Genomic DNA, 23,114 nt, shown 5'->3' on the forward strand with positions numbered 1-23,114 from the left:
GGGGAGGATTTGTTGTTGTTCTCTTTTGTTGTTCCCTCTCCGGATGGAGGGAGAAGCCAAGCAGTTACAATGTCTCCTGAAAATATACCTGGAATAATCCATCTAAAACCACTGAAATTGTAAGTAGGGCAAGGAAATGCGTTAGATTATCTTTTGTTTTGGCTTGTGAATTTTTCTATGCTACAGAGGTAGTTTTATTTCTGTTTTTGTAATTGTGAAGCTCAGCTCAGAGGGGAATCCTCTGTGTTTTAAATATTTTTACTACCTTGTAAAGTTACCTTCCATCCTGATTTTGCAGGTGTGATTTTTTTCCCTTTTCTTTATAAATAAAGTTCTTCTTTTACAAACTTGATTGATTTTCAGTGTCCTGAAGACAAAGAGTCTGGTCTGTGCTCACATTGCTAAGGCAATTGGTTGGTATATTATTCTCAAGCCTTCCCAGGAAAGGGGGTTAAGGGGTTTGGGGGGATATTTTGAGGGGATAGGGATTCCAAGTGACCCTTCCCTGAATTTTTGTGTAAATCACTTGGTGGTGGCAGCAATACTGTCCAAAGACAAGAAAAGGAATTTGTGCCTTGGGGAAGTTTTAACCTAAGCTGGTAGAATATAGGCTTGGGGGCCTTTCATGCGGGTCCCCACATCTGTACCCCAGAGTTCAGAGTGGAGGGAGAATCCTGACAAGGGGCTCATGGTCAAAGGCATTTCTTAGGAAGATAAAGAGTTATGCAAATTGGAATCTAATTTGGTCCCAATATTGTATGTTCTTGGGCAGAAAGCTAATGTCACATATAAAAATCAACTTGTTTTTTCCCCTTTAGTTAAACTTTTTAAAAAAAAAGAGAGAGAGTCAGGAAGAGATCTTATACAAACATTTCAGCCACTGTTGAATTTCTTCAGCTAAATTACAAACCTCCATCCAGTGTCTCCCAAACAGGTACATCTCCCCCCTGGCCTCCCGAACCATGATTGGCAAATAACTGACTACTTGGTGGTATTCTCAGAGACACCAAGGATTACCAGGGTATGGAGACTGAGCTATCATATTCTAAAAATTCTTTCTCCAGTTCAAGGATGAAGCACATGGAAAAGGTGATGTAGGGAAGTTTGCACTACTGTTGCTTGGATGGCATATGTTCTACAGATAGATATCTAGTCTCTCTCACTCCAACCCCTTCCCAGAGAACAAATGGAATTCTGACTTCATGGAGCAATGGACATCACCTGGAGTTCTCTGCTCAGTGTCCCACCCAATACGACTTTGATCACAACCCCTCACTTTTCCTTCTGGTGACCCCAATTCCTTTTTAGCACTCCTCTCTGATTAAGAGGGTGGTCATCTGTGATAAATGAAGTGGGGAGGGGGGAGCTCCCTGTTATGGACACCCAGCCAGCTATAAAATCCCTCTTAGTAGCTGTTCTCTACTTGCTTTACCTGTAAAGGGTGAAAAAGTCTCACTGCTATGGATAGGTAAAAGGAAGTGAGTGAACACCTGACCAAAAGAGCCAATGGGAAGGCTAGAAATTTTTAAAATTGAGAAAAAACTTCCCCTTTGTCTGTCTGTGGTTGTTCTCCTGGGGAGAGGGGGACAAAGCAGTGATGCTGTAAGCTTTGGGCCAGGTATGAAAAATCATCTGAATCATACCTGGAAACTACTCATTTGAAACCCCAGATATGTAAGTAGATCAGGAAATATCTAGGAAGATGTGATGAGATGTATCTCTTATTTCTTTATGGCTTGTGGGTTCCTCTGTAATAACCCCAGGTGCTTTGGTTTTACTTGTAACCTTTAAGCTGGACCTCAAGAAAGCTATTCTTGGTGCTTTATCCTTGTAGTTGCTCTTGTAATTTAAAAAATAACCACCTTTTTTCAGAACAGGATTGGAGTTCTGTGTCTTAAGAAGTTTGTGCATTTTTTTTTAAATTAGCTGGTGACAACAGCTTATTTCCTTTGTTTTTTCTCTCTCAGCTCTTCCCCAGAGGTGGAGGTGAAAGGGCTTGAGGGTACCCTACAGGAAGAAATTCCCAAGTGCGCCTTCCTGGGTTCTCAAAGGGGTTATGCACTTGGTGGTGGCAGTATCTACCCATCCAAGGTCAGAGAAAAGCTGTAACCTTGGGAGTTTAATAAGAGCCTGAAGTGGCCAGTATTAATTTTTAGAATCCTTGCAGGCCCCCACCTTCTGCACTTGATATGCCAGAGTGGGGAATCAGCCTTGACATCATCATTTGCTCAAAAAGGAGTTCTTGGAGGGGCCTTGCCTATTCCTTATCATGAGATCAAATAAACTGGCCTGTCATTATCACTAAGTAGAAACTTTTGGAAAATTTCCCCAGGATCACCTTATTTCTTCTCCTCCCCACTCTTATAACCCCACACCATGATAACTGTCATGGCTGTGTAGAGCAGGATACAGTTCTTCAGTATTGCAAGAACTATGCTCTTTAGATAAAGGGTAAGCCGCATTACTTCCTTAGCACCCATAGTCCCTGTTGCTCCTGAGGAAGACGTACCTGAATCCAGATGAAAAAGGAGTTATAATGGAAATGCTGACACAGTCTTAACAATTTAACCAATGCAGTCATTATGATATTGATGTTTTTAGTAATCATTTCTCACTAATGAGAATATGTTCAGCTTGTGTTATACACAAGTAGTTAAAAACGCAAACAGGACAGTGTCATGACTGTGTACTCCCCCTACAGCAGGATTGCAAAAAAAAAAAAAAATTGTATATCAAGTACATACTTTGTTAGGTTAGATGCACAATGGAAAAAGCCTTGATAAACATATTTACCACAAGAAAAGGAGTACTTGTGGCACCTTGGAGACTAACAAATTTATTTGAGCATAAGCTTTTGTGAGCTACAGCTCCAATGAAGTGAGCTGTAGCTCATGAAAGCTTATGCTCAAATAAATTTGTTAGTCTAAGGTGCCACAAATACTCCTTTTTTTTTTTTTTATGAATACAGACTAACATGGCTGCTGCTCTGAAACCTGTCATATTTGCCCCAGAGATCAAAACAATAGCCCATCAAGGCTGGCATCCTGCTTCTATTAATAGCCTATGCCAATTATTTAGCACAATATGAAATGCTAACTCTGTACTAACCTAATTATAATGTGCTGTACATGGGGGAATAGGTCTTTCTTCCCACTGAAGAGGTAATGAGCATTTATCCATATTTGTCATTTCCTCTAGTTATGTAGTTGATTAATTTCATTGATCTGGACCACATGGTGGTTTAAAAAAAGAAGTGAAGAGAGCACAAATAAATTAAGAGCACTAGCCTCTTGGGATACGGTTCAAATACCACTAACTGATCTACTCTAGAACCTTCCTACGATTGGCGCACCGTTCCTTGTCTTTACGGAGTCTGGGATCCGATCCAGGAAGAGTCTTCAGCCCCCCCACTATCACAACAGAGGATTGAGGGGCCACCTGCCACTCAGCAGAGACTCCATGTTGGGATCCTACACATCTCCAGTAGAGAACCTTCTGTGTAATCCGCACGCATGGAACCCTGTGCTGAGATGGTAGGATGCTCTCTCACATCCCCCATTGCCCTGATGGGGCCAATTTCTCCTTATCTTCAGGCAGGCTGGGGTCTGCATTGGGAAGAGGCAGAACTCAGGCACTTGCCACCCTAGCAGCGGGCTCTCTGGGGACAGGTCAAAAAGTACCCTTCTGCTTTGGACAGCTGGGTTTCCACTTAGCTCAATTGGGGTAGAACTGGGAGGACTTGTCTGATGGGGGTGGGGAAGAGCAAGGCAAGCAAACTCTCCTCCTGACTCACAGCTCTGGGTGGAGTAGAAACTACTGCAGCTCCTCCCTCTTATAAAGCAGATACCTCACTCAGCAATGAGCTCCTTGTTCCTTTCAGGCTGTAACAACAATGGACCTTATCAGGTTATCATGTGATCCCTGAGTTTGGGGTCCTAGGCACAGACTTGTTACTTAATCCAGCCCTGCCTTTAATGTATGATGGCCAAAACTGCATTGCAAGCTCCTATCTAATTTGTTGTTTGTTCACTGTCACTTCTAGGACTCTCAGCATTACTGCTTGCTAGGTTTCTCCATCCCACTTGAATTCTTTCCCCCCAGAAATATCAGTTTGCTTTGTACCACGAAGAATCTAATTTTGGTATTTTCTGATCTTTCTGATCTGATCATGTATCTAATCTCTCTCTTCATGGGTACTTGCAACTCCTGATGATTTAGTCTTTTGTGTGAGTGTCACCACCATACGGCTTATTCCTACTGACAGGTTACAGAGCAGCAGTCGTGTTAGTCTGTATTCGCAAAAAGAAAAGGAGCACTTGTGGAAAAAACTGAATGCATCCGATGAAGTGAGCTGTAGCTCACGAAAGCTTATGCTCAAATAAATTTGTTAGTCTCTAAGGTGCCACAAGTACTCCTTTTCTTATTCCTACTATATCTTTAATGATGATTAAGTATACTTCCCTTTCAGTCTTTGACAGTGTATACAAAAAGTATAGTTTAGAGTCAATGCCTAAACACTCTACATTAGAGCAACATTAATTTTGAGATTTTAAAAATTAACAATTCGATCCCCCCACCCAGAAAATAATCCATAACTAACTAAACAAAAATAACATTAAACAATTTGACACACCCTCGCCCCTAGTTAAAAGAAGGGGTAGATAGCCAAAGGCAGTTCAAATGCATTTGTTAAAGTGTAGATCTTTTTACCACTACATGCATTCAGGCTTATTGCAAAGGACAATCAACCAGGGCACTGCATACCTCTATTCCTCTATGGAGTGGATAAACCACTTCAGTTATGGTTTTTCCTTCCACTTGCTACTATCTATTTAATCTAATTAAGGTGTTTAAAAAAGCCACTATGCTGTGTGGTATAAACACCTTTTCATGCTTTTCTATATGTATGTTTATCATATCTATGTTTTTGTCTTACTCTAATACTAAAGTATTAAACTTGTGGTTTTGGTGCACCTGTTGAGGTTTTAACAATGTTAGCTTTCAAGCGGCAAATTGTTTAGTACAAAGATCTCAGACCGCTATCGATCAGGAGATTGATAATGAAACATAACTATCCCATTGACTTCAGGGTGTAAGGATTTGTAAAACAGGCGTCTCTGGGTTATATTCTTTTGCATTAAAATTGCTTTGCTTTGTTAAAAAAAAAGCCTAAAATGCAACTTTGTTGCCAACTCATGCTTTTATTGTGAGTGTCACTATTTGGTGTTTTTCTTCATGTCACTGCTCCTGGATTCTTGTGACTAGGTAAGAATCTCAGCTTTCATATTTTAAAAGCGTCTGTAGAAAAAAAACAAATATGAACCCTGAAAGTTCAAAAAAACCCCCAAAAATTAAAAATCCAAAATACATTAAAGTCTCATGATTTTGAGTTTACTCATGATTTTATAATGCTTGAGGTCAACAATATTATATTTTTGAATGTACTGGGATAGGACCACAGAAGTGCCATTTTATTTTTTGTTTCTACTTGAAAAATTTTTTTTTCCTATGCATATGTAAATATTGGCATGCATGAAAGTGGAGGTGAAGTCCTCCTAGACCAGGAGTAGCCAACCTGTGGCACCGGAGCCACATGTGGCTCTTCAGAAGTTAATATGCGGCTCCTTGTATAGGCACCGACTGCAGGGCTGGAGCTACAGGTGCCAACTTTCCAATGTGCCGGGGGGTGCTCACTGCTCAACTCCTGGCTCTGCCCCCACTGCATCCCTTCCCGCCTGTTCCCCTGAGCCTGGCATGCCCTTTCTCCTCCCCCTCAGAGCCTCCCGCATGCCTTCAAACAGCTGATCAGGAGGTGCAGGGAGGGATAGGGAGGCATTGATCAGCAGAGCTCCTGGTGATTGGGAGATGCTGGGAGCGGGGGGGGAAGCTGATGAGGGGCTGCTGACATATTACTGTGGCTCTTTGGCAATGTACATTGGTAAATTCTGGCTCCTTTGCAGGCTGGCCACCCGTGTCCTAGACATTTACCCCTCAGACTACATGCCTTAGGGTAATAACCACCTGTCAAAGCTAAGTTTGCTATCTACTATCAAATCAAACTAGATTAACTTCATCAAAAAAAATAAGATGCCCAACCCCTGAGGACACCTTGTTATCACAATCAAGTTTATAACTCTAAGTGCAATAAGGATCTGCCAGACAGGTTAGGAAAACCTGGTTGTCCAGCAGCCCAGGATAACCAAACATCTGATTTGATCACTTGAAAGTTATCTGCTTACTGCCTGATGGAAACAACACTATTGACATTTCAAAAATCCTGGGTGCACTTGGACTGAGTGGTTAAAAGGGAAGCATGAAGGGAAAAGCAGCACCCTTTTGCCCCTGCGCCAGTCTTTGAGGTGTGTGACCCTAACCATAGGTTCCCTCAAATCTGAGGGGGAAAGAAACCAAGCAACTGCTTGGGTAATGTGCTGCAATGTACACAATGGAAATTAACAACTACTATTATGTATTACAACTTGATGTATTTTAATAAACGTTTTCATTGGACAATACAGGCTTTATGGAACTGACTGCAATACAGATGCAGTGTTTTAGAATACTATTGATAGGACATCCAGATACTGCAACGAATATTAATAGGTGTGTTCTCTCTCAAAAATATAAGATGATTGAGCAGCAGACAGACAAAAGGAAAGAAAATGCTGTTTGAGTGATATACACATCACAACGTTGGCAGTTATAGCCAGCAGACAGGCATGCAGATCTGCTCAGGAAGCAAGAATATGAAAAACTCTGTGTGTGAGCCTAAAACTCCTTAGGCTCCCAGCAAGTTACTGGCGCAGCCAACGCATGCAGCTCTGTTATAAACTCACATTGATCTCTCTTTAGCCTGCCACTCTAAGAAATTCAACCCTTACATAATATTCTAACAAACATTCTCCTTTACTCAGCTTAACAAGTCCACATTTATTGATGTTGTCTTTATAAAGGTGAGCATCAAATAAAAGACTAAAGTGGAATTAAGCATGATGCCTGTTCCACTAGCCTGTTCGGGACATTCAGCACAGAAGTAAGTTTCAATTCACCTTTTGAAAAATCTTTTTCAATCTTTGCATTATAGTGATACTTCCTAGTTTACCACATGTATCCCAGAATGCTTCATTTGGTGACATCACAAATATCGGGGGGGGGGGTTGCAATGACAGTTCTGGACAGTAATGACAGTTATGAACTCACAGAGTCCTTCAGTGAAGAAACATTTTAAGATTTATAGGGAACTCCACTTTGTTTTTAAAGTTACATTGTATTTAGAACCCACTTAGTGGGAACATTCAACTCAGAAACATCTCTCACTAAACAAAAAGAGTGAGAGCTAGACTGTCACTATGGCCTCCTTTTGAAGACAACTAAGAGATAATACAAGGTATTATGGACATTTGATCCCTTCTTCCACAGTTCCCCTAAATTACCAGAAGAATCCTAGGTTGAAGATCTCCCAGAAGCCACTGCATCAGGCAGCTGTACCTGGTTCTGTGGAATAGGAACACAGCAGTATAACTGCATCTATGTAGTATATGGTTTTGCACCAAACACAGCATGGCTCGTGTAGACACGCTGCCCTGTTTGTGTTATCTCACCAAATCAGTGTAGGCCAGGCTTATGTAACTTTTCTAGTGTAGGCCAGGCTTATGTAACTGGTCTTCCAACAAGACTCCAAAACTGAATAGTTGGCTAATTCGGTTGGGCCTAGTCATTGACCTCTTTTGCCCCGCTACTCTGTAAAACAAAGGATCTCTTCTGGTCTGACTATAGCCAGAGTCCACTCTTTGCTGTAAGCCTCCACACAAGACGTGGCTTAAGCCACAAAATCCCCTTAACTACTGGAGGCAGCCATTTAGGGGTCTTTTCAGCAAGGCTCTTTACATTTGTGCCTAAGGAAAATTTCATACACCTATATTTGATATAATCCATATAATGTATTTAACTATACCTTTACCATAACAAGATGATGAATAACGGATAAAACAAGAATTGGTTAGGACTAAATTCTGACTGCCCAGCAGAACCAGGCATAATACTTCAAAAAGTTGCAGTATTATCTGCCCAAAAGGGGCCACACAACACCCTGACAGAGATTAGTCAGGAGCAACAGAGAGGGTGCTTGTGGATTACAAGCAGGTTAGACATACATTTTTATAAATACACTATCTTTTATCCCTAGGCCCTGCCCTGCTCTCCAATCCCACTATTCCCCTCCTGGTTATGAAGTTGAAGGCATGCATCCAGATGCAGGCCAAGCTATGGACTTGGCTTTTAAATTCTTTAACGCATACAGGGATATTCTGCACATGCAGCTAAAATATAGTTTTAAAGACATGAAAATGAGTCTAATTTTGAGCTAGTAAGGGAAATTCTTTTCAAGGCTGAATTGTACAAACATTAGGAAAGTTTTAAGTACCATAACAGTTTGTGACCATGTGCTCTTCCGTGTTCCAGGCAAACACCAGGCTTGAGTAGGGCACAAATAGAAGTCTAAAGTTTAATCGAGGCAGTTCCCCACATCCTACCTGGGAAAGGATTCCCTGCAGCAGTCTTAGAAGGCCCCTCCTGCCTCTCCCAGGTAGCCTTGCCTGAGCCAAAGTCCTTTTATAATCAAGCAAAGAGAAACTCAGTAGCTTTGGCCAAGCCTACCTTCCTCAACAGGGCTCTGGCAGTCAGCAGTCTCTGTAGAGATCCTGGACTGGTCCTTTCCCTCAAAAAGGAACACATAACAGATCTGTTCTTCTCCTTAGTTAGCCAGCTAGTGAGCTGTCCTCCTCCCTTTCATTAACTGATTGCAAGGGCAGGTGTAGCCACTTGGGGCTGAGTGGGCCCACAGTAGCTCATTAGCCTTTGCTGGCTCAATTTGACCTTGGTATATCCCATCACAGTTGAATTTAAAATTATCACACAACATTGTACAAGCACAACTTATCTTTACAGATATTGGGCAGATACTTTTTAATGTGAAATTTTACAGATACAGCAAGAAGGGATGTCCATTTAATGTTAATCACAACTTTACTAAAATAGATTAAAAAATCGGTAATAAAACTGATCAACCACTGCGCTTTTAAAAGAAGAGCTTGATAGGAGGTGGGCAGAGGAAGAGCTGGAAAGGAGAAATCATAGAATATCAGGGTTAGAAGGGACCTCAGGAGGTCATCTAGTCCAACCCCCTGCTCAAAGCAGGACCAATCCCCAATTTTTGCCCCAGATCCCTAAATGGCCCCCTCAAGGATTGAACTCACAACCCTGGGTTTAACAGGGCAATGCTCAAACCACTGAGCTATAGCATAGTTTGAATATTGGACAATCATCATTTACCTTGAGGACAGGAATAAACATTAGCCAAAACTATAGATTTTCCTGTAAAAATTGGTTTTGATATCCTGTGTTTTGCTTGGTTATCAAATGGGCATCACCCCAAGCAATTAAGTCTCTTATAGGAAACAAGTCCTTAAGGACAGGGTGTAGTGGGGAAAATGCTACCCCAAGGTTCAGCACTTTTCATCCCGAGCCTTGTCTACACTTGCAAAAATCCACTGTTGATAACAGGCATCTACTGGTGATACTGAGTTTAGAGACATGCACAGACAAAGATTAGCCATGTTGTTCTGCACTATTTCAGGAACAGTTAAAAGCACATGTTGCAAACACGTCAGCAATGTAGTTTTCCTAGAGTAGCATAGACAAGGCTTCACTTAGTGCCAAGACACTCAGAAAAGAAAGAAAAGGAGTACTTGTGGCACCTTAGAGACTAACAAATTTGAGCATAAGCTTTCGTGAGCTACAGCTCACTTCATCAGATGCATTCAGTGGAAAATACAGTGGGGAGATTTATATACACACTCTCAGAGAGCATGAAACAATGGGTTTTATCATATACACTGTAAGGAGAGTGATCACTTAAGATGAGCTATTACCAGCGGGGGACGTGGGGAAGAGGGGGAAAGAAAACATTTTGTAGTGATAATCAAGGTGGGCCATTTGCAGCAGTTGACAAGAACGTCTGAGGAACAGTGGGGAAGTGGGGAGGGAAACATGGGGAAATAGTTTTACTTTGTGTAATGACCCATCCACTCCCAGTCTCTATTCAAGCCTAAGTTAATTGTATCCAGTTTGCAAATTAATTCCAATTCAGCAGTCTCTCATTGGAGTCTGTTTTTGAAGTTTTTTGTTGAAAAATAGCCACTCTTAGGTCTGTAATAGAGTGACCAGAGAGAGACGTCAAGAATTATAACCTTCAAAAACCAGTCGGAGAACACTTCACTTCAATCTCTCTGGTCACTTGATTACAGACCTAAGAGTGGCTATTCTTCAACAAAAAAAAACAAAACTTCAGAAACAGACTCCAATGAGAGACTGCTGAATTGGAATTAATTTGCAAACTGGATACAATTAATTTAGGCTTGAATGAGGAGTGGATGGGTCATTACACAAAGTAAAACTATTTCCTCATGTTATTTCCCCCCCTCCTCCCACTTCCCCACTGTTCCTCAGACATTCTTGTCAACTGCTGGAAATGGCCCGCCTTGATTATCACCACTAAAGGTTTTCTTCCTCCCTTCCCCCTACCTCTCCTGCTGGTAATAGCTCATCTTAAGCAATCACTCTCCTTATAGTGTGTATGATAAAACCCATTGTTTCATGTTCTCTCTCTCTGTGTGTGTGTGTGTAAATCTCCCCACTGTATTTTCCACTGAATGCATCTGATGAAGTGAGCTGTAGCTCACAAAAGCTTATGCTCAAATAAATTTGTTAGTCTCCAAGGTGCCACAAGTACTCCTTTTCTTTTTGCAAATACAGACTAAGACAGCTCTGAAACCTGTCAGAAAAGAAAGTAAGTGTAGACAATACTTTGTTATTCCTTATCTACTAGCTTAGTGGCTGCTTACCTTTACTTTCCCGAGTGTATGTAGGCTTGATTTGACTTCTCTGTTGCTATAAAAACTTATGTAATGTAAGCGAAGCTGATTTGGATACCTGACTTATCTGGTGCAGTAGTTGGCATCTGGAGAAAACTGACCACAGAAGAGACAGATGAAGGTAAATGCCTGTATAATGGATCACAGGAACAGAAAAGGCAGGACTCAGACCAAACTTCCTATTTCCTCTAAAGCAATTCAGAGAACAGCTAGTGAAGACTATTGTGGGCACACAGAAATCTGAATGCTCTACAGGGAATAAGGCAACAATTACTTCTAAATAACTTCTGTAAGGAACATGATAGTCTTTGAAGTGGTAGAGGAGCAATGTTCAGAAAAATGGTAAAATGTGATATGCTGCTAAAAAAGTATATTCCACTAATCTTGTGCTAGGAAGAATAAACTTCTCAATTATATCAGCTTTGATAAAAATAATGGGCAAGTCATTTTGCCAGCATACATGCTTTTATTTCAGATTAAAAAAACACCAAATATTCCACACATTTCATTAATGGCAAAGGTCAGTTTTCCATTTATGCACTTAACATGAACAGTTGATAATGTAACAATTGCTCAAATGGAATGCACTTTTTAAATCTGTAAAAATATAAATATAAATTCAATAGCTGTACAACTAAAAACATAAAAATTAACAATTAAAAATACATTATGAAACTAAAAAGTGATCAAGGAATAAAGATTCATTTTTCAAATACAATTCCTGTTCCAGTATATTTTTAAAAAAAAAAAAGTCAGTATCTGTTTTTATTAACTTTTAATTAATAAAGCAGTTATAGCATGAAAAGTGACTATGTATGAATTGTGCTGTTTCATGTTCAGTGTCTTTCAAATAGAATTTACTTAGTTTAGAAGCAAAAAGATCCTTGTATTTGAGCCCTGAAAACTTACAATGGGATGAAAAAAGTCAGTCTTCCCCATGCATTGTGACCAGTAATAACAAATTAGCAACTGGAATTCAGCTAACAATTATGCTGATAGAAAAAAATAAACTGTGCTGTATCGGGTCTGCAGGTGGTATCAGGAGTAAAAAAAAAACAAAAAAACCAAAAACCAAAAACACAAAACTACCAATCACTTTTTTCCTGTAAGTAAAGCAGACAGGATTTGCAATACATATAGGGTGAAATCCTGGCTCCACTGAAGTCAATAAGGAATTTTGCCATTGACTTTAGTGGGGCCAGGACTTCACGCAGGGAGTACATATTTTATATGGTCATTTACTAACCATAATCACACTTTAAAGCTTTTAGCATATTTTCAGTATAGTCAAACTTTTGGCTTGAGATATGATTCTGATTTTAGATGGTTTTAATTATTATTCTAATATTTTCGTCAAATTTCAAGATCCAAGGCAGTTTCTTATCATATAGAAGCAAATGGTTTAAAAGTGAGACAAACAGATAAAATGTTAGTGACAAGACCTCGAGTGGCTAGGCTGTTTGCTGGCATAGACAGGCAGAGGAATAGGAAAAAGGATGCAGATTACCTATGCCAGGGTATATAAAAATGGATAAAGTAAGAACAACAACATTCAGCAATTACATCAGAGGAATCAGGTATATGTAGTTAAAAGCAATAGACTGCTTCTGGCGCTGTGAAGACAGATACACAGTACATTAACATTAAGGCAGATCATATGTGTAGAAGAATCAAGGAACATTTCCAGTTAATGCAAAGAAAATACCTAGCTTTAAACAACTCTTCTTTCTCCACTCATGGTTTTAGCACGTAAGCCTTTAACACCACACTTGAAAAAGGACAAAATAGAGACGGGGCTAGGTAATTTAGCTGTAAGGAAACAGAAATAGGTTAGAACTTACTAGGGAAAGAGGCCTTTTTTGGTTACAGATTTTAATTAAAAAAACAAAAATGTAAGCAAAAAAGCCAGCAAGAACTCCAATCTCAGTTTCTTCTTCTTACTAGTATATTTACATTGTGACAAAGTTCCTGCTCTACCTTGGTGGGTCTTGTGCTTATTGATGGATTTGCTTGCCTTGGAGCTTCACAGCAACCCTCAGCTTAGCAATTTTTCTGGTCCCACAGTCCAGGTCAAGCCCTCCTGTATCTGACCAGGAGTTGGGGGGAAAACCCAGGTCCACCCTCTACTCCAGGTTCCAGCCCAGGGCCCTGTGGAATGCAGCTGTCTAGAGTGCCTCCTGGAACAGCTGTGCAACAGCTACAACTCCCTAGGCTACTTCCCCATGGCCTCCTCCCAACACCTTCTTTATCCTCACCATAGGACCTTCCTCCTGGTGTCTGATAATGCTTGTACACCTCAGTCCTCCAACAGTCCACGTTCTCACTCTCAGCTCCTAGTGCCTTTTGCTCCTAGCTCCTCACATGCACACCACAAACTGAAGTGAGCTCCTTTTTAAAACCCAGGTGCCCTGATTAGCCTGCCTTAATTGATTCTAGCAGCTTCTTGATTGGCTGCAGGTGTTCTAATCAGCCTGTCTTAATTGTCTCCAGAAGCTTCCTGATTGTTCTGGAAACTTCCCTGTTACCTTACCCAGGGAAAAGGGACCTACTTAGCCTGGGGCTAATATATCTGCCTTCTATTACTCTCCTGTAACCAGCTGGCCCGACCCTGTCACAACATGTAAAGTTTGTTTTGTGAGAGTTCCTCCTTGATCCACATTTGCTCCCCGGTGCGCCAAGGCTTATTATAGGATCAACCTGTATTTCTGGTAGAGGAAGACTGTAATACTCTCTCTGCCCAACGCCAGCCCCACACAATCCCCTCTGCAGAACTTTCTGTTCATGCTGGCCTAAAGGTGCTCAAGACCTGAACACCCATTTCCTGCTTAGCAGCATACAAGACTATTGATAGAAATGTAGGCTGCCTTGAAACTTTCAGAATTGCAGTGATTTTATAGAAAGACAAAAGCCCCCTCAGTTTCCAACTATGCCAGATGATCGCACCTTCTGAACTGAGGTCTGCCAGTACAAAGGTGAAATTTTGAAATCAGATAAAGAAATAAGTTTCAAATTCTGATGAGAAATATGCTATAATACTGAAGACATTATGTAGCAACTGTGCAGAAACAAGCTTTTAGAGAAATTAAGGAATGGAAAATTAATGGCAGTGGAGTTAGGTTTCCCAGTTGCTGCTTGTAGTTATTTGTTCTTTGGATCAAATCTTAATATTCCAAAAACTAGTTCATGGGTGCTGATGTGCTTGCTCCTCATCTGTATCAGTAAGCTGGATTTTGATTTTAAGGATCAGATTGGAAGGGATTTATTTGAGCTTTTCAAATGCAGAAAGGGATTTTGCACTTTTTTTAATGCCAATGCAGGTAAAGATATTACAGCTTGCATGAATATGTCAGAAACTATCATAATTGATCTGCAATGGCTTTTAAATGCATAGCAAACTGTACCGTGTTCCCTGATCAATGAAGGTTTTGCATCTAACATATCTGATTTAGAAATTTCATGGCCTTGAGCACCGTACCTGGAGACTTTACAGGCTTGGAATACTAAATGTTTCCTATTATGTACGTTGCCCCTTTTTGTGAACTTTATTAATTCCAGTCTACAGCAAACATTGAGTGCGCTGTTTTTCCTTCAAGATCCATTTCTGGAGCAAAAAATAAATAAATCTTATAATCTTGCATCTTTATTTCACTGCAAAAGTCAGACTCCTCTTGTATAAGAATCTCACTTTTCAGCAGAATTCACTTTGTATTTGAAATTAGATATGCAGAATAAATTTACAATTCACTAGTATTTTAGTCCTACAACAATTCATCAACTGCTTAGGCATCCAGCTGGTCAGAGATTATATTCCAGTGTAACAAGAATATATAGTTCCCACTATATGCTTTTATATATAAAAGACTGAAGTAGATCACACCTAACGTTTACCTAAATTAAAACGCCTGACACTTTAATAGTGACATTTAAAATAAATATAAAAATCCAGCTTTAACACAACCCTTAAGAGTTGCATAATTTTTATAGTTTTTCAACAAACAAAACCAATTCAAAAGATGCTAGTAATTTGGAGGATGTTGTTTTGCAATACTAGCTTCCTTTACACTGCCTCTTAAATGTTCTCTCCTTTTCAGTGTTTTACAGAAGTCTTTTTATTTATGTTGTTTCTTAACTCTTAGCAGCTAGGGTAAGGTTTACTAAATTAAGAATCATTAATAAAAATAACCAATTGGTCTTTCCTATTAAGAGCAATTAAACTCAGACTGTTGTTATTAGAGTTACATTTTTAATGATTATCCATTAGCCTTTAGGTCCAGGGTAGTCCTTGCTTTTATAAAGATACTTCTACCTCCATCTGGCCTCCTCTCTGCCTTTGAATAACAAATGATAGCCCCAACAGCCAAGAAAGTTCAGTGGCTACTGGGGTATATATACAAAAGTTAGCCAGCCTGCCAGGACTTCAATAAACAAAGCAGAGAGCAAAACTGGTATGGTACCTGCCAGCCTTTACCATCAGCCCACAGAGAGAGGGAAAACACAAAGAGAAGCTAAGTGGAGAGATAGAACCCTAGGTTAATGAGAGTGATTGGACCTGGCAGCTCTGTTTGGTGATTGACCCTGGACACATTAGCCCCATTTCCCTATAATTTCCCCTCATTGCTACCACTAGTGGAAGCATTAATGTAGAGAAAGCATTGATATTGTAACTACCATTTCATATGGCCTTGCTCTGTGCAGGTTTAAACACACCAGTGGCTAGTCTACATTAGTGCTCCTACCATTGCTACCAGTAGAGGAGCTGTACCATTTGTAGAATTTTTGGGAAAATAGCTAGCGTAGACTTTCCCTTAGTGACCACAGCCCTAAGGCTATCACTCTAGTAAGTGATAGCCAATTGCTCTTTCCTCCCTAGAAGAGAACTAATCAGCTTTAATTCTCACCTCAAGAGTAAAAAAAGGCAATTCTTTTCTATCAGTCAAGCAGTGACAGAGAGCAGTTTGTATCTCGACATAAGCTTGTAGAAGAGATTAATATAAGCTATTAGATCTTACTGCTCTTCAAACTTCTGTTCCAGTTTTAGTACAAAATTTAAAATCATCATATGCAATGAGTTTCAGAACCCTGTGTGTCCTAAATAAGAGTTCTTAAAATGCTATGTAAAAAAAAACCAAAAAGGTCATAGAGACACTGTTTTATTATACAACACTTTTCATGAAACATAATTGTTTGTTTGGACGGCAATTTGGAAAACAAACCATAATGCAAACACTTTAAAAATTTGCATAACAGATAAAGAAATATTTCTTTACAATATAAGTATATGAATACATTTTTATTAACGAAGAGGAAGTGTGTAGGCTATGCATTAATCCAGTAGTGTTTCACTCCAAAGGCCTACATCCAAAATTGCCGTAAGGTCACTAATTAAATACATTTGGAGATTTTAAATTTATGACCAAATTCTGTTCTGAAACATACAACTGCGACTGCACGTGCATATCTCAGCAGAGTCTGGCATATAATTCCTAGTGGATTCTTCACTACCTCACACAGTCACTACACCATTTGGTACAACCTTCAGTCTGCTTAACTGAGGCTCTAAAACTACAACAGGAAAAGGATATTGCAGGTCAGGATTGAGGGGAATTGGCAGAGCTGTCTAGACTATGCCTGGTTTGTGCCAGAGGCAATCTTCTCTCTATATTGAGATACACGAACAATTTATTCCCAGGCACATTTTGCTTACATTTTCAATATAGATTATTTTAAAAAATAAATATAAATAAAACAGTATCAACTCGCTTTAAAGTGAAGACTGAATGAAGCTAGGAGAAAACATCCTTGATTTTCATAAGGCAAGAGAGCACAAGTCCTTTTAAATAGATGCTTTATTATATCCACAGACGATAAAATCCCAGTGCTACAGTAAGACATGTAAATACTGAACCTGAAAGAAAAAGCAAGAGTTAGTGTGAAAATGAGAAAAGGCAAGAATACACTGTTAGTTCTTGTATTGCTCCCTCAGGAAGCAGTATTCCAACAGTTAATTGCAAATACAATGAATTGTTACAAGTTATGGCTATATTCTTTATTTAAGAAAACAAGCTATTCATTTCCAGAGTACAAACACAACTTCAATGGGGAGGTGACCACAAAATGACAAAAGAGAAGAAAGGAAGGAAAGAGGGAGTGAAGGAAAAATGGGCTGGAAAGCTATCAGCAGTATTGAAAAATCCTATCATTGCTTACCATTCCGAATAATTAAGATCAACATGACAAGTTATGGTTACGAAATGAGGAAATAAAGACAATATGAATATTAGTAGCAAAGTCCAATATCCTGCAAACACTATAGTTTTTAAACCTCACTTAAAAATAGATATGATCAATATAATTTGTTGAAAAGTTTACCCTTTAACAAGTTTGCAATTCTGTCTGTGTGAGCCCTCATCTTCTTCTCACAGTCACCCTCCAAAAAGTAAAGAGTGTTTTTACCTTTGTCTTTAATAAGAGTAGTTACGCAATGCTAAGTGATCATACGAACATAAGAATGGCCATATTGGGTCAGACCAATGGTTCATCTAGTCCAGTATCCTATCTTCAGACAGTGGCCAATGCCAGATGCTTCAAAGGGAATTAACAGAACAGGGCAAATATCAAGTGATCCATCCCGTGGTCCAGTTCCAGCTTCTGGCAGTCAAAGGCTAAGGAGCACCCAGAGCATGAGGGTGCATGCCTGACTATCTTGGCTAATAGCCATTGATGGACCTATCCTCCATGAACTTACCTAATTCTTTTTTTTAAGCCAGTTATAATTTTGGCAATGTGTGTTGTGTGAAGTAGTATTTCCTTTTCTTTGTTTTAACCCTGCTACCTATTAAATTTCATTGGGTGACCCCCTGGTTCTGTTACATGAAAGGGTAAATAACATTTCCTTATTCACTTTCTTCACACCATTCACGATTTTATAAAAATCTATCATATCCCCTCCCCCTTAGTTGTTTCTTTTCCAACCTGAAAAGCCCCAGTCTTTTTAATCTCTCCTCATATGGAAGCTGTTCTATTCCCTTAATCATTTTTGTTGCCCTTCTCTGTTCCTTTGCCATTTCTTATCTATACCTATATCTTTTTGACATGGGGTGACCAGAACTGCATGCAGTATTCCAGGTGTAGGCATGGTAGGATTATGATATCTACCCCTTTCCTAACGGTTCCTAACATTAACTTTTTTGACTGCCACTGCACATTGAGCAGATGCTGTTTTCAGAGAACTATTCACAATGAATAGTTGTGATCTCTTTCTTGCGTAGTAACAGCTAATTTAGACCTCATCATTTTATATTTATAGTTGGGATTAGGTTTTGCAATATACATTATCAACACTGAGTTTCATCTGCCATTTTGTTCCCAATCACCTAGTTTTGTGAGATCCCTTTGTAGCTCTTCGCAGCCTGCTTTGGACTGAACTGTCTTGGATAATTTTGTATCATCTGCAAACTTTGTCACCTCGCTGTTTACCCCTTTTTCCAAATCATTTATGAATATGTTTAACAACACTGGTCCAAGTACAGATCCACGGGGGGGGGGAAGACGGACCACACACACTATTTTCCTCTCTCCATTCTGAAAACTGATCATTTATTCCTCCCCTTTGTTTCATGTCTTTTAACCAGTTACTGATCCATGAGAGGACCTTCCCTCTCATCCCAGGACTGCTTAGTTTGCTTAAGAGCCTTTGATGAGGGACCTTGTCAAAGGTTTTCTGAAAGTCCATGCACACTATATCCACTAGATCACCTTTGTGCCTGTTTGTTAACCCCTTCAAAGAATTCTAATAGATTGGTGAGGCATGATTTCCCTTTACAAAAGCCGTGTAGACTCTTCCCCAACTAACTGTGTTCATCTATGTGTCTGATAATTCTGTTCATTATAGTTTCAACCAATTTGCCACATTATCAGCCTGTAATTGGCAATATTTATAGTACTTTTGAAAATCCTAAGATCCAACATAGGAGACCAATGGATTTTTCAAAGTACGGAAAAAAGCTTTACTCCCCCGACACATTTTCAAATGAGAGTACCTCTTTAGGTAATGTTCCTACAATGGGTTAGGAATCCTGTTATGAAAAATAAGAATAAACTGTACTAGTGTGAGAGACAGAAACATGTTAATAGGTTTATCAATAACCATGCTCAAATCAATACATCTCTACAGCAAACCTACTCATTTAGTAGTATTGCATATTTACAGTCAAAAAATACATAGTGAAAAGTCAGGATATGAAAATGATGTAAGCAATAACACAAGAAACATGTTATATTATGCTTATACAATTTGCATATGACACCAGGGTGGGAAGGGTTGCAATCACTTTGGAGGACAGGATTAGAATTAAAAAAAAAAAAAAAAAAAAAAAAAAAAAACAACCCTTGACAAATTAGAGAACTGTTCTAAAATCAACAAGATGAAATTCAATAAAGACAAGTACTTCACTCAGGAAGTGCAATCAAATGCACAACTACAGAATTGACTAGATGGTAGTACTGTTGAAAAAGATCTGGAGGTAACACAGGTTCACAAACTGAATATGAGTCAACAATGTAATGCAGATGTGAAAAAGGCTAATATCATTCTGGAGTATATTAACGGGAATATTGTATGTAAGATGTGATAAGTAAATGTTCCACTCCGGTCAGCACTGATGAGGCCTCAACTGGAGTACTGTGTCCAATTTGGGTTCCAGGCTTTATGAAATACGTGTATAAATTGAAGAGAGTGTCAAAAGGACAGCAACAAAAATGACAAAAGGTTTAGAAAACCTAACCTATGAGGAAAGGTTAAAAAAACTAGACATGTTTAGTTTTGAGAAAAGACTGAGGGGTGAATTGATAACAGTCTTCAAATATGTTAAGGGCTGTTGTAAAGAGGACAGTGATCAATTGTTCTCCATGTCCACTGAAGAGAGGACAAGAAGTCATGGGCTTAATCTGCTGCAAGGAAGATTTAGGTTAGCTATTACGAAAATTTTGCTAACTATAAAGGAAGTTAAACTCTGGAATAGGCTTCCAATTGTGGAATCCCCATCACTGGAAGTTTTCAAGAACAGGTTGGATAAACATCTTCAGGGATGGTTTATATTTACTTGGTCCTTTTTCAGCACAGGGGTCTGGATCTGATGACCTCTCAAGGTCCCTTCCAGCCTCATATTTCTATGAAAGTGTTCTTTACATACAAATGCCCAAAAATGAAAAACAGTACTTCAGCACAAGGCATGTATGTGTGTGTGTATACACACACACACACACACACACACAGAGGACAATAATCGTACAAGCTGAACTGTTCTAATTAATGGATAGATCTCCTCTGCCTGCCAAGAGTAGTTAGCGATGTAATGTAAATAAATTTAAGCATGATTCAGATAAATTTAAGCATGATTCAGTGAGTAAGCATGTGCCTAACTTTAAGCACAGAAATAATCCCACTAAAGTCAATGAGTCTACTCAATGTCATTAAGTACCTTGCTGAATCAGGGCCTTTAATAAGAGAGTCAAACACAACTCTAATATGCGTGCATATATTTGTCAGAATTCCTTACCTGCTAAGTATTTAATATTATCAAGTTTGTGCGATTCCAACATTGTTTTCAGTCCTGCAACTTCCGTGTCTATTTTCCGATCTGTTTGAGTTAGAGCTCGGTCTTGTTGTGCATGCTAGGAACAAAGCAGATTATTAAGTTATTTGAACACAATTTAACCTTAAAACTAAATCTGTTTCCTTTCTGAATTACTTCTTTTGGCTCTCCCTTCACTCTTGAAGATTCAGTACTTTAAAAATGTATTAAAAACTAAGAATCAGCCTTACTCCTCCCTCTAATAAGTATTAAGTAATGTTATATTTCTTAAGAAGCCAGAGGTTTCCCTTATAGTACTGAAAATTCATGCTGCCAAATTTAGGTGAAAACTTACTGCTCTGCTGTAGTGTTTTTTAAAAAAAGCTTATAAAACATATATATTTCCTGATGGACTTATTACAGTGGTGACTTCATATCAAATTTACAATTAGCTGTCGATTCCATCATAAAATCCTATTCAAAGAGTTTGTAGTCTGTCTTTAAAAATTCATGCTGACTATACTTGACCAACAGCTTTTGTGCCTGATCTGATGTCCTTACTCAAGCAAATTTCCAACAAAGTAAAATGGGAGTTTTGCCAGAATAAATATATAATCTGGCCCCATTTTTATTTCACTCATCTCTCCACTTCCTTATCCCAGCACTAGATTATAGTTAAGGATGCAACATCAGCATTCCCTTCTTTGCTGTTGGTGATTTGTATCACAACTTGAAGAGGTTCAGATGAACAAGGTGCTGAGAAACTGTTAATATAAATGAATGGTGGACACACTGAATATGTACCAGTTTGGGAAAACAAAGGTGCCTGGGCTAGTAAGGGATGATCTGGCTTTATTGAGGCTTGATCCTAGCTGATCTTTCTGATCACCTTGTTTCTGAGGAGAAAAGGTATGCCCCTGGAAGCTTAATCAGGGAAATGAGATGGTGTCCATTCTCCAGGCCTGTGGGAGCTAATGCTAAGAGCAGAATCTCACTATTCACATTGGTTTGGTTTGTAAACATCCCCACCATGGAAAGAACCACCTTGATATAATTTGGTCAAGTTTTTGTTTGGTTAGCTCCCATTGTTATACCATTTGCTTAAGACAACTAAGCAAATCAACGTGACTGTTGGACTTGCCAGAGATGTATGTGGCTTTGATGGGCAGACCCAGGTGTTCCAATTATGGAAGAATTTTCTGGCCTCTCTTTTTAGATTTTCACTTTCTGTTCCATCTTGACAGTTGATATGAGCCTAGTAGTTCGGCTGTCACCTTCCAAGCGAAGAGTTGCAGTTCCCAAAAGGCCCCTTGGGAGGAAGCCGACTACTGCATTTCCTGCTTCCCACAGCTCCAGGATGTTGATGCGGAGCTGGGATTCCGGGGGAGATCATTTGCCATGACTCATGTTCCATCTGAGCTCTCCTTCCCGAAAGTTGGTGTTGGTTGCCATGCACACTGCTGGTGCATCTGCCAAAGCTGTGTCCCTATGATCACTACTGAAGGGACTGGACATCTGAAGGGACATGTGGTCCATATCCTGAACCAGGTACCTCCATGCCTGATTGGGAAGTTCTGAAGGTGATGAAAGTCGGAGTACTCAAAGTACTTTTCCCTTCCTCACAGGCCTTTATCATATGGATCAGCTGAATGCACTGATGTGCTAAGGAATTGCAGCTTATGTTATGTCAAATTTCTCCTCTGACAGTACCACAAGACCCAGGTCGGTTTGGAATTCCTAAGGTGGGGTAAGGGAGCTCTTCTAATGATTCACTATGAATCTATTACATACCAGGACCTGGATGATTTGGTGAACATGGCAAGCTCATATGACTGCACCTTTGCTAGCAGATTATCCAGAAAGTGGTAGAACTGGATGCTCTCTTATCTCAGAATAGCAGAAAAATCATTAACTTGGTGAACACCCCCGGGCTGGGCAACAGACTAAAGTTCATTGCTTGACTATGATAGGTTGTTATTCCTGAATGTAAAATATAGGAACCATTAGTGGCAGGAATGTATTGGAATGTGATTATTCTCGAGATCCACAAAATTTAAGAAATAATTTCCAAGATTTCTTATTCCAGATCTTTAAATCTCCATCCTGAAATGAGTTCTGCACACAAAGAGGTTGAAGATTGACAAGTCCAGTTCCCTCCCTCCCGGCCCAGGTGCGGGCTGGCAGTGCAAAGTGGTGAACATTTGAACAAGAGCCCTTTGATATAGCTGGCTGGATACCACACTACACCTGAAGCAGCTGAGGAGCTACTGTTAGGCTTGGAGTCCCCTACCTTCCTCAAGGTGCTCTCCCAAAGAGTCTCTCTGCTGACACAAACCACACTAGGAGAAGATAGCAAAAATTCCTGAGGAAAGGAGTTCTCAGACAGCTATCAAGGAAATCTGTTTATGAATACAGAAGCAGAAGACTAGGGAGTCACATTAATGCAGTTGACTAGTTGCACCTATTGAGGATGCCAACAGACAAATTGCATGTGGAGGTGGATGGGGGAGCAAAGAGGATAGAGAGGATCCTTTTGTTGGGTTCAGATTTAGAAAGGCTTGAAACTGCTGGGTTTTTCTACCCTGATGGAGCAGTGGATTTTCCACGATAA

General features: G+C 39.6%; 1 protein-coding gene across 5 annotated transcripts in view; it reads right to left on the reverse strand.

Annotated features, from left to right (window-relative positions):
* Positions 1-11,722: 11,722 nt before the first annotated feature.
* Positions 11,723-23,114, reverse strand: part of MCUR1 (mitochondrial calcium uniporter regulator 1) — a 34,655-nt gene continuing 23,263 nt past the window's right edge. For 3 of the 5 annotated variants that reach the window (XM_043508327.1, XM_038390964.2, XM_043508326.1), the window contains 2 exons: positions 20,489-20,603; positions 11,723-16,836 (listed from right to left, as the gene is read on the reverse strand). In XM_043508327.1, the coding sequence (XP_043364262.1) occupies positions 16,781-16,836; positions 20,489-20,603 (171 nt within the window). In that variant the 3' untranslated portion in view covers positions 11,723-16,780. The remainder of the gene's footprint in view (positions 16,837-20,488; positions 20,604-23,114) is intronic. The other 2 variants (XM_043508325.1, XR_006278993.1) reach the window with 2 other exon arrangements.

This window comes from Dermochelys coriacea, chromosome 2, assembly GCF_009764565.3.
Source record: "Dermochelys coriacea isolate rDerCor1 chromosome 2, rDerCor1.pri.v4, whole genome shotgun sequence".
Lineage (NCBI taxonomy): Eukaryota > Metazoa > Chordata > Testudines > Dermochelyidae > Dermochelys > Dermochelys coriacea.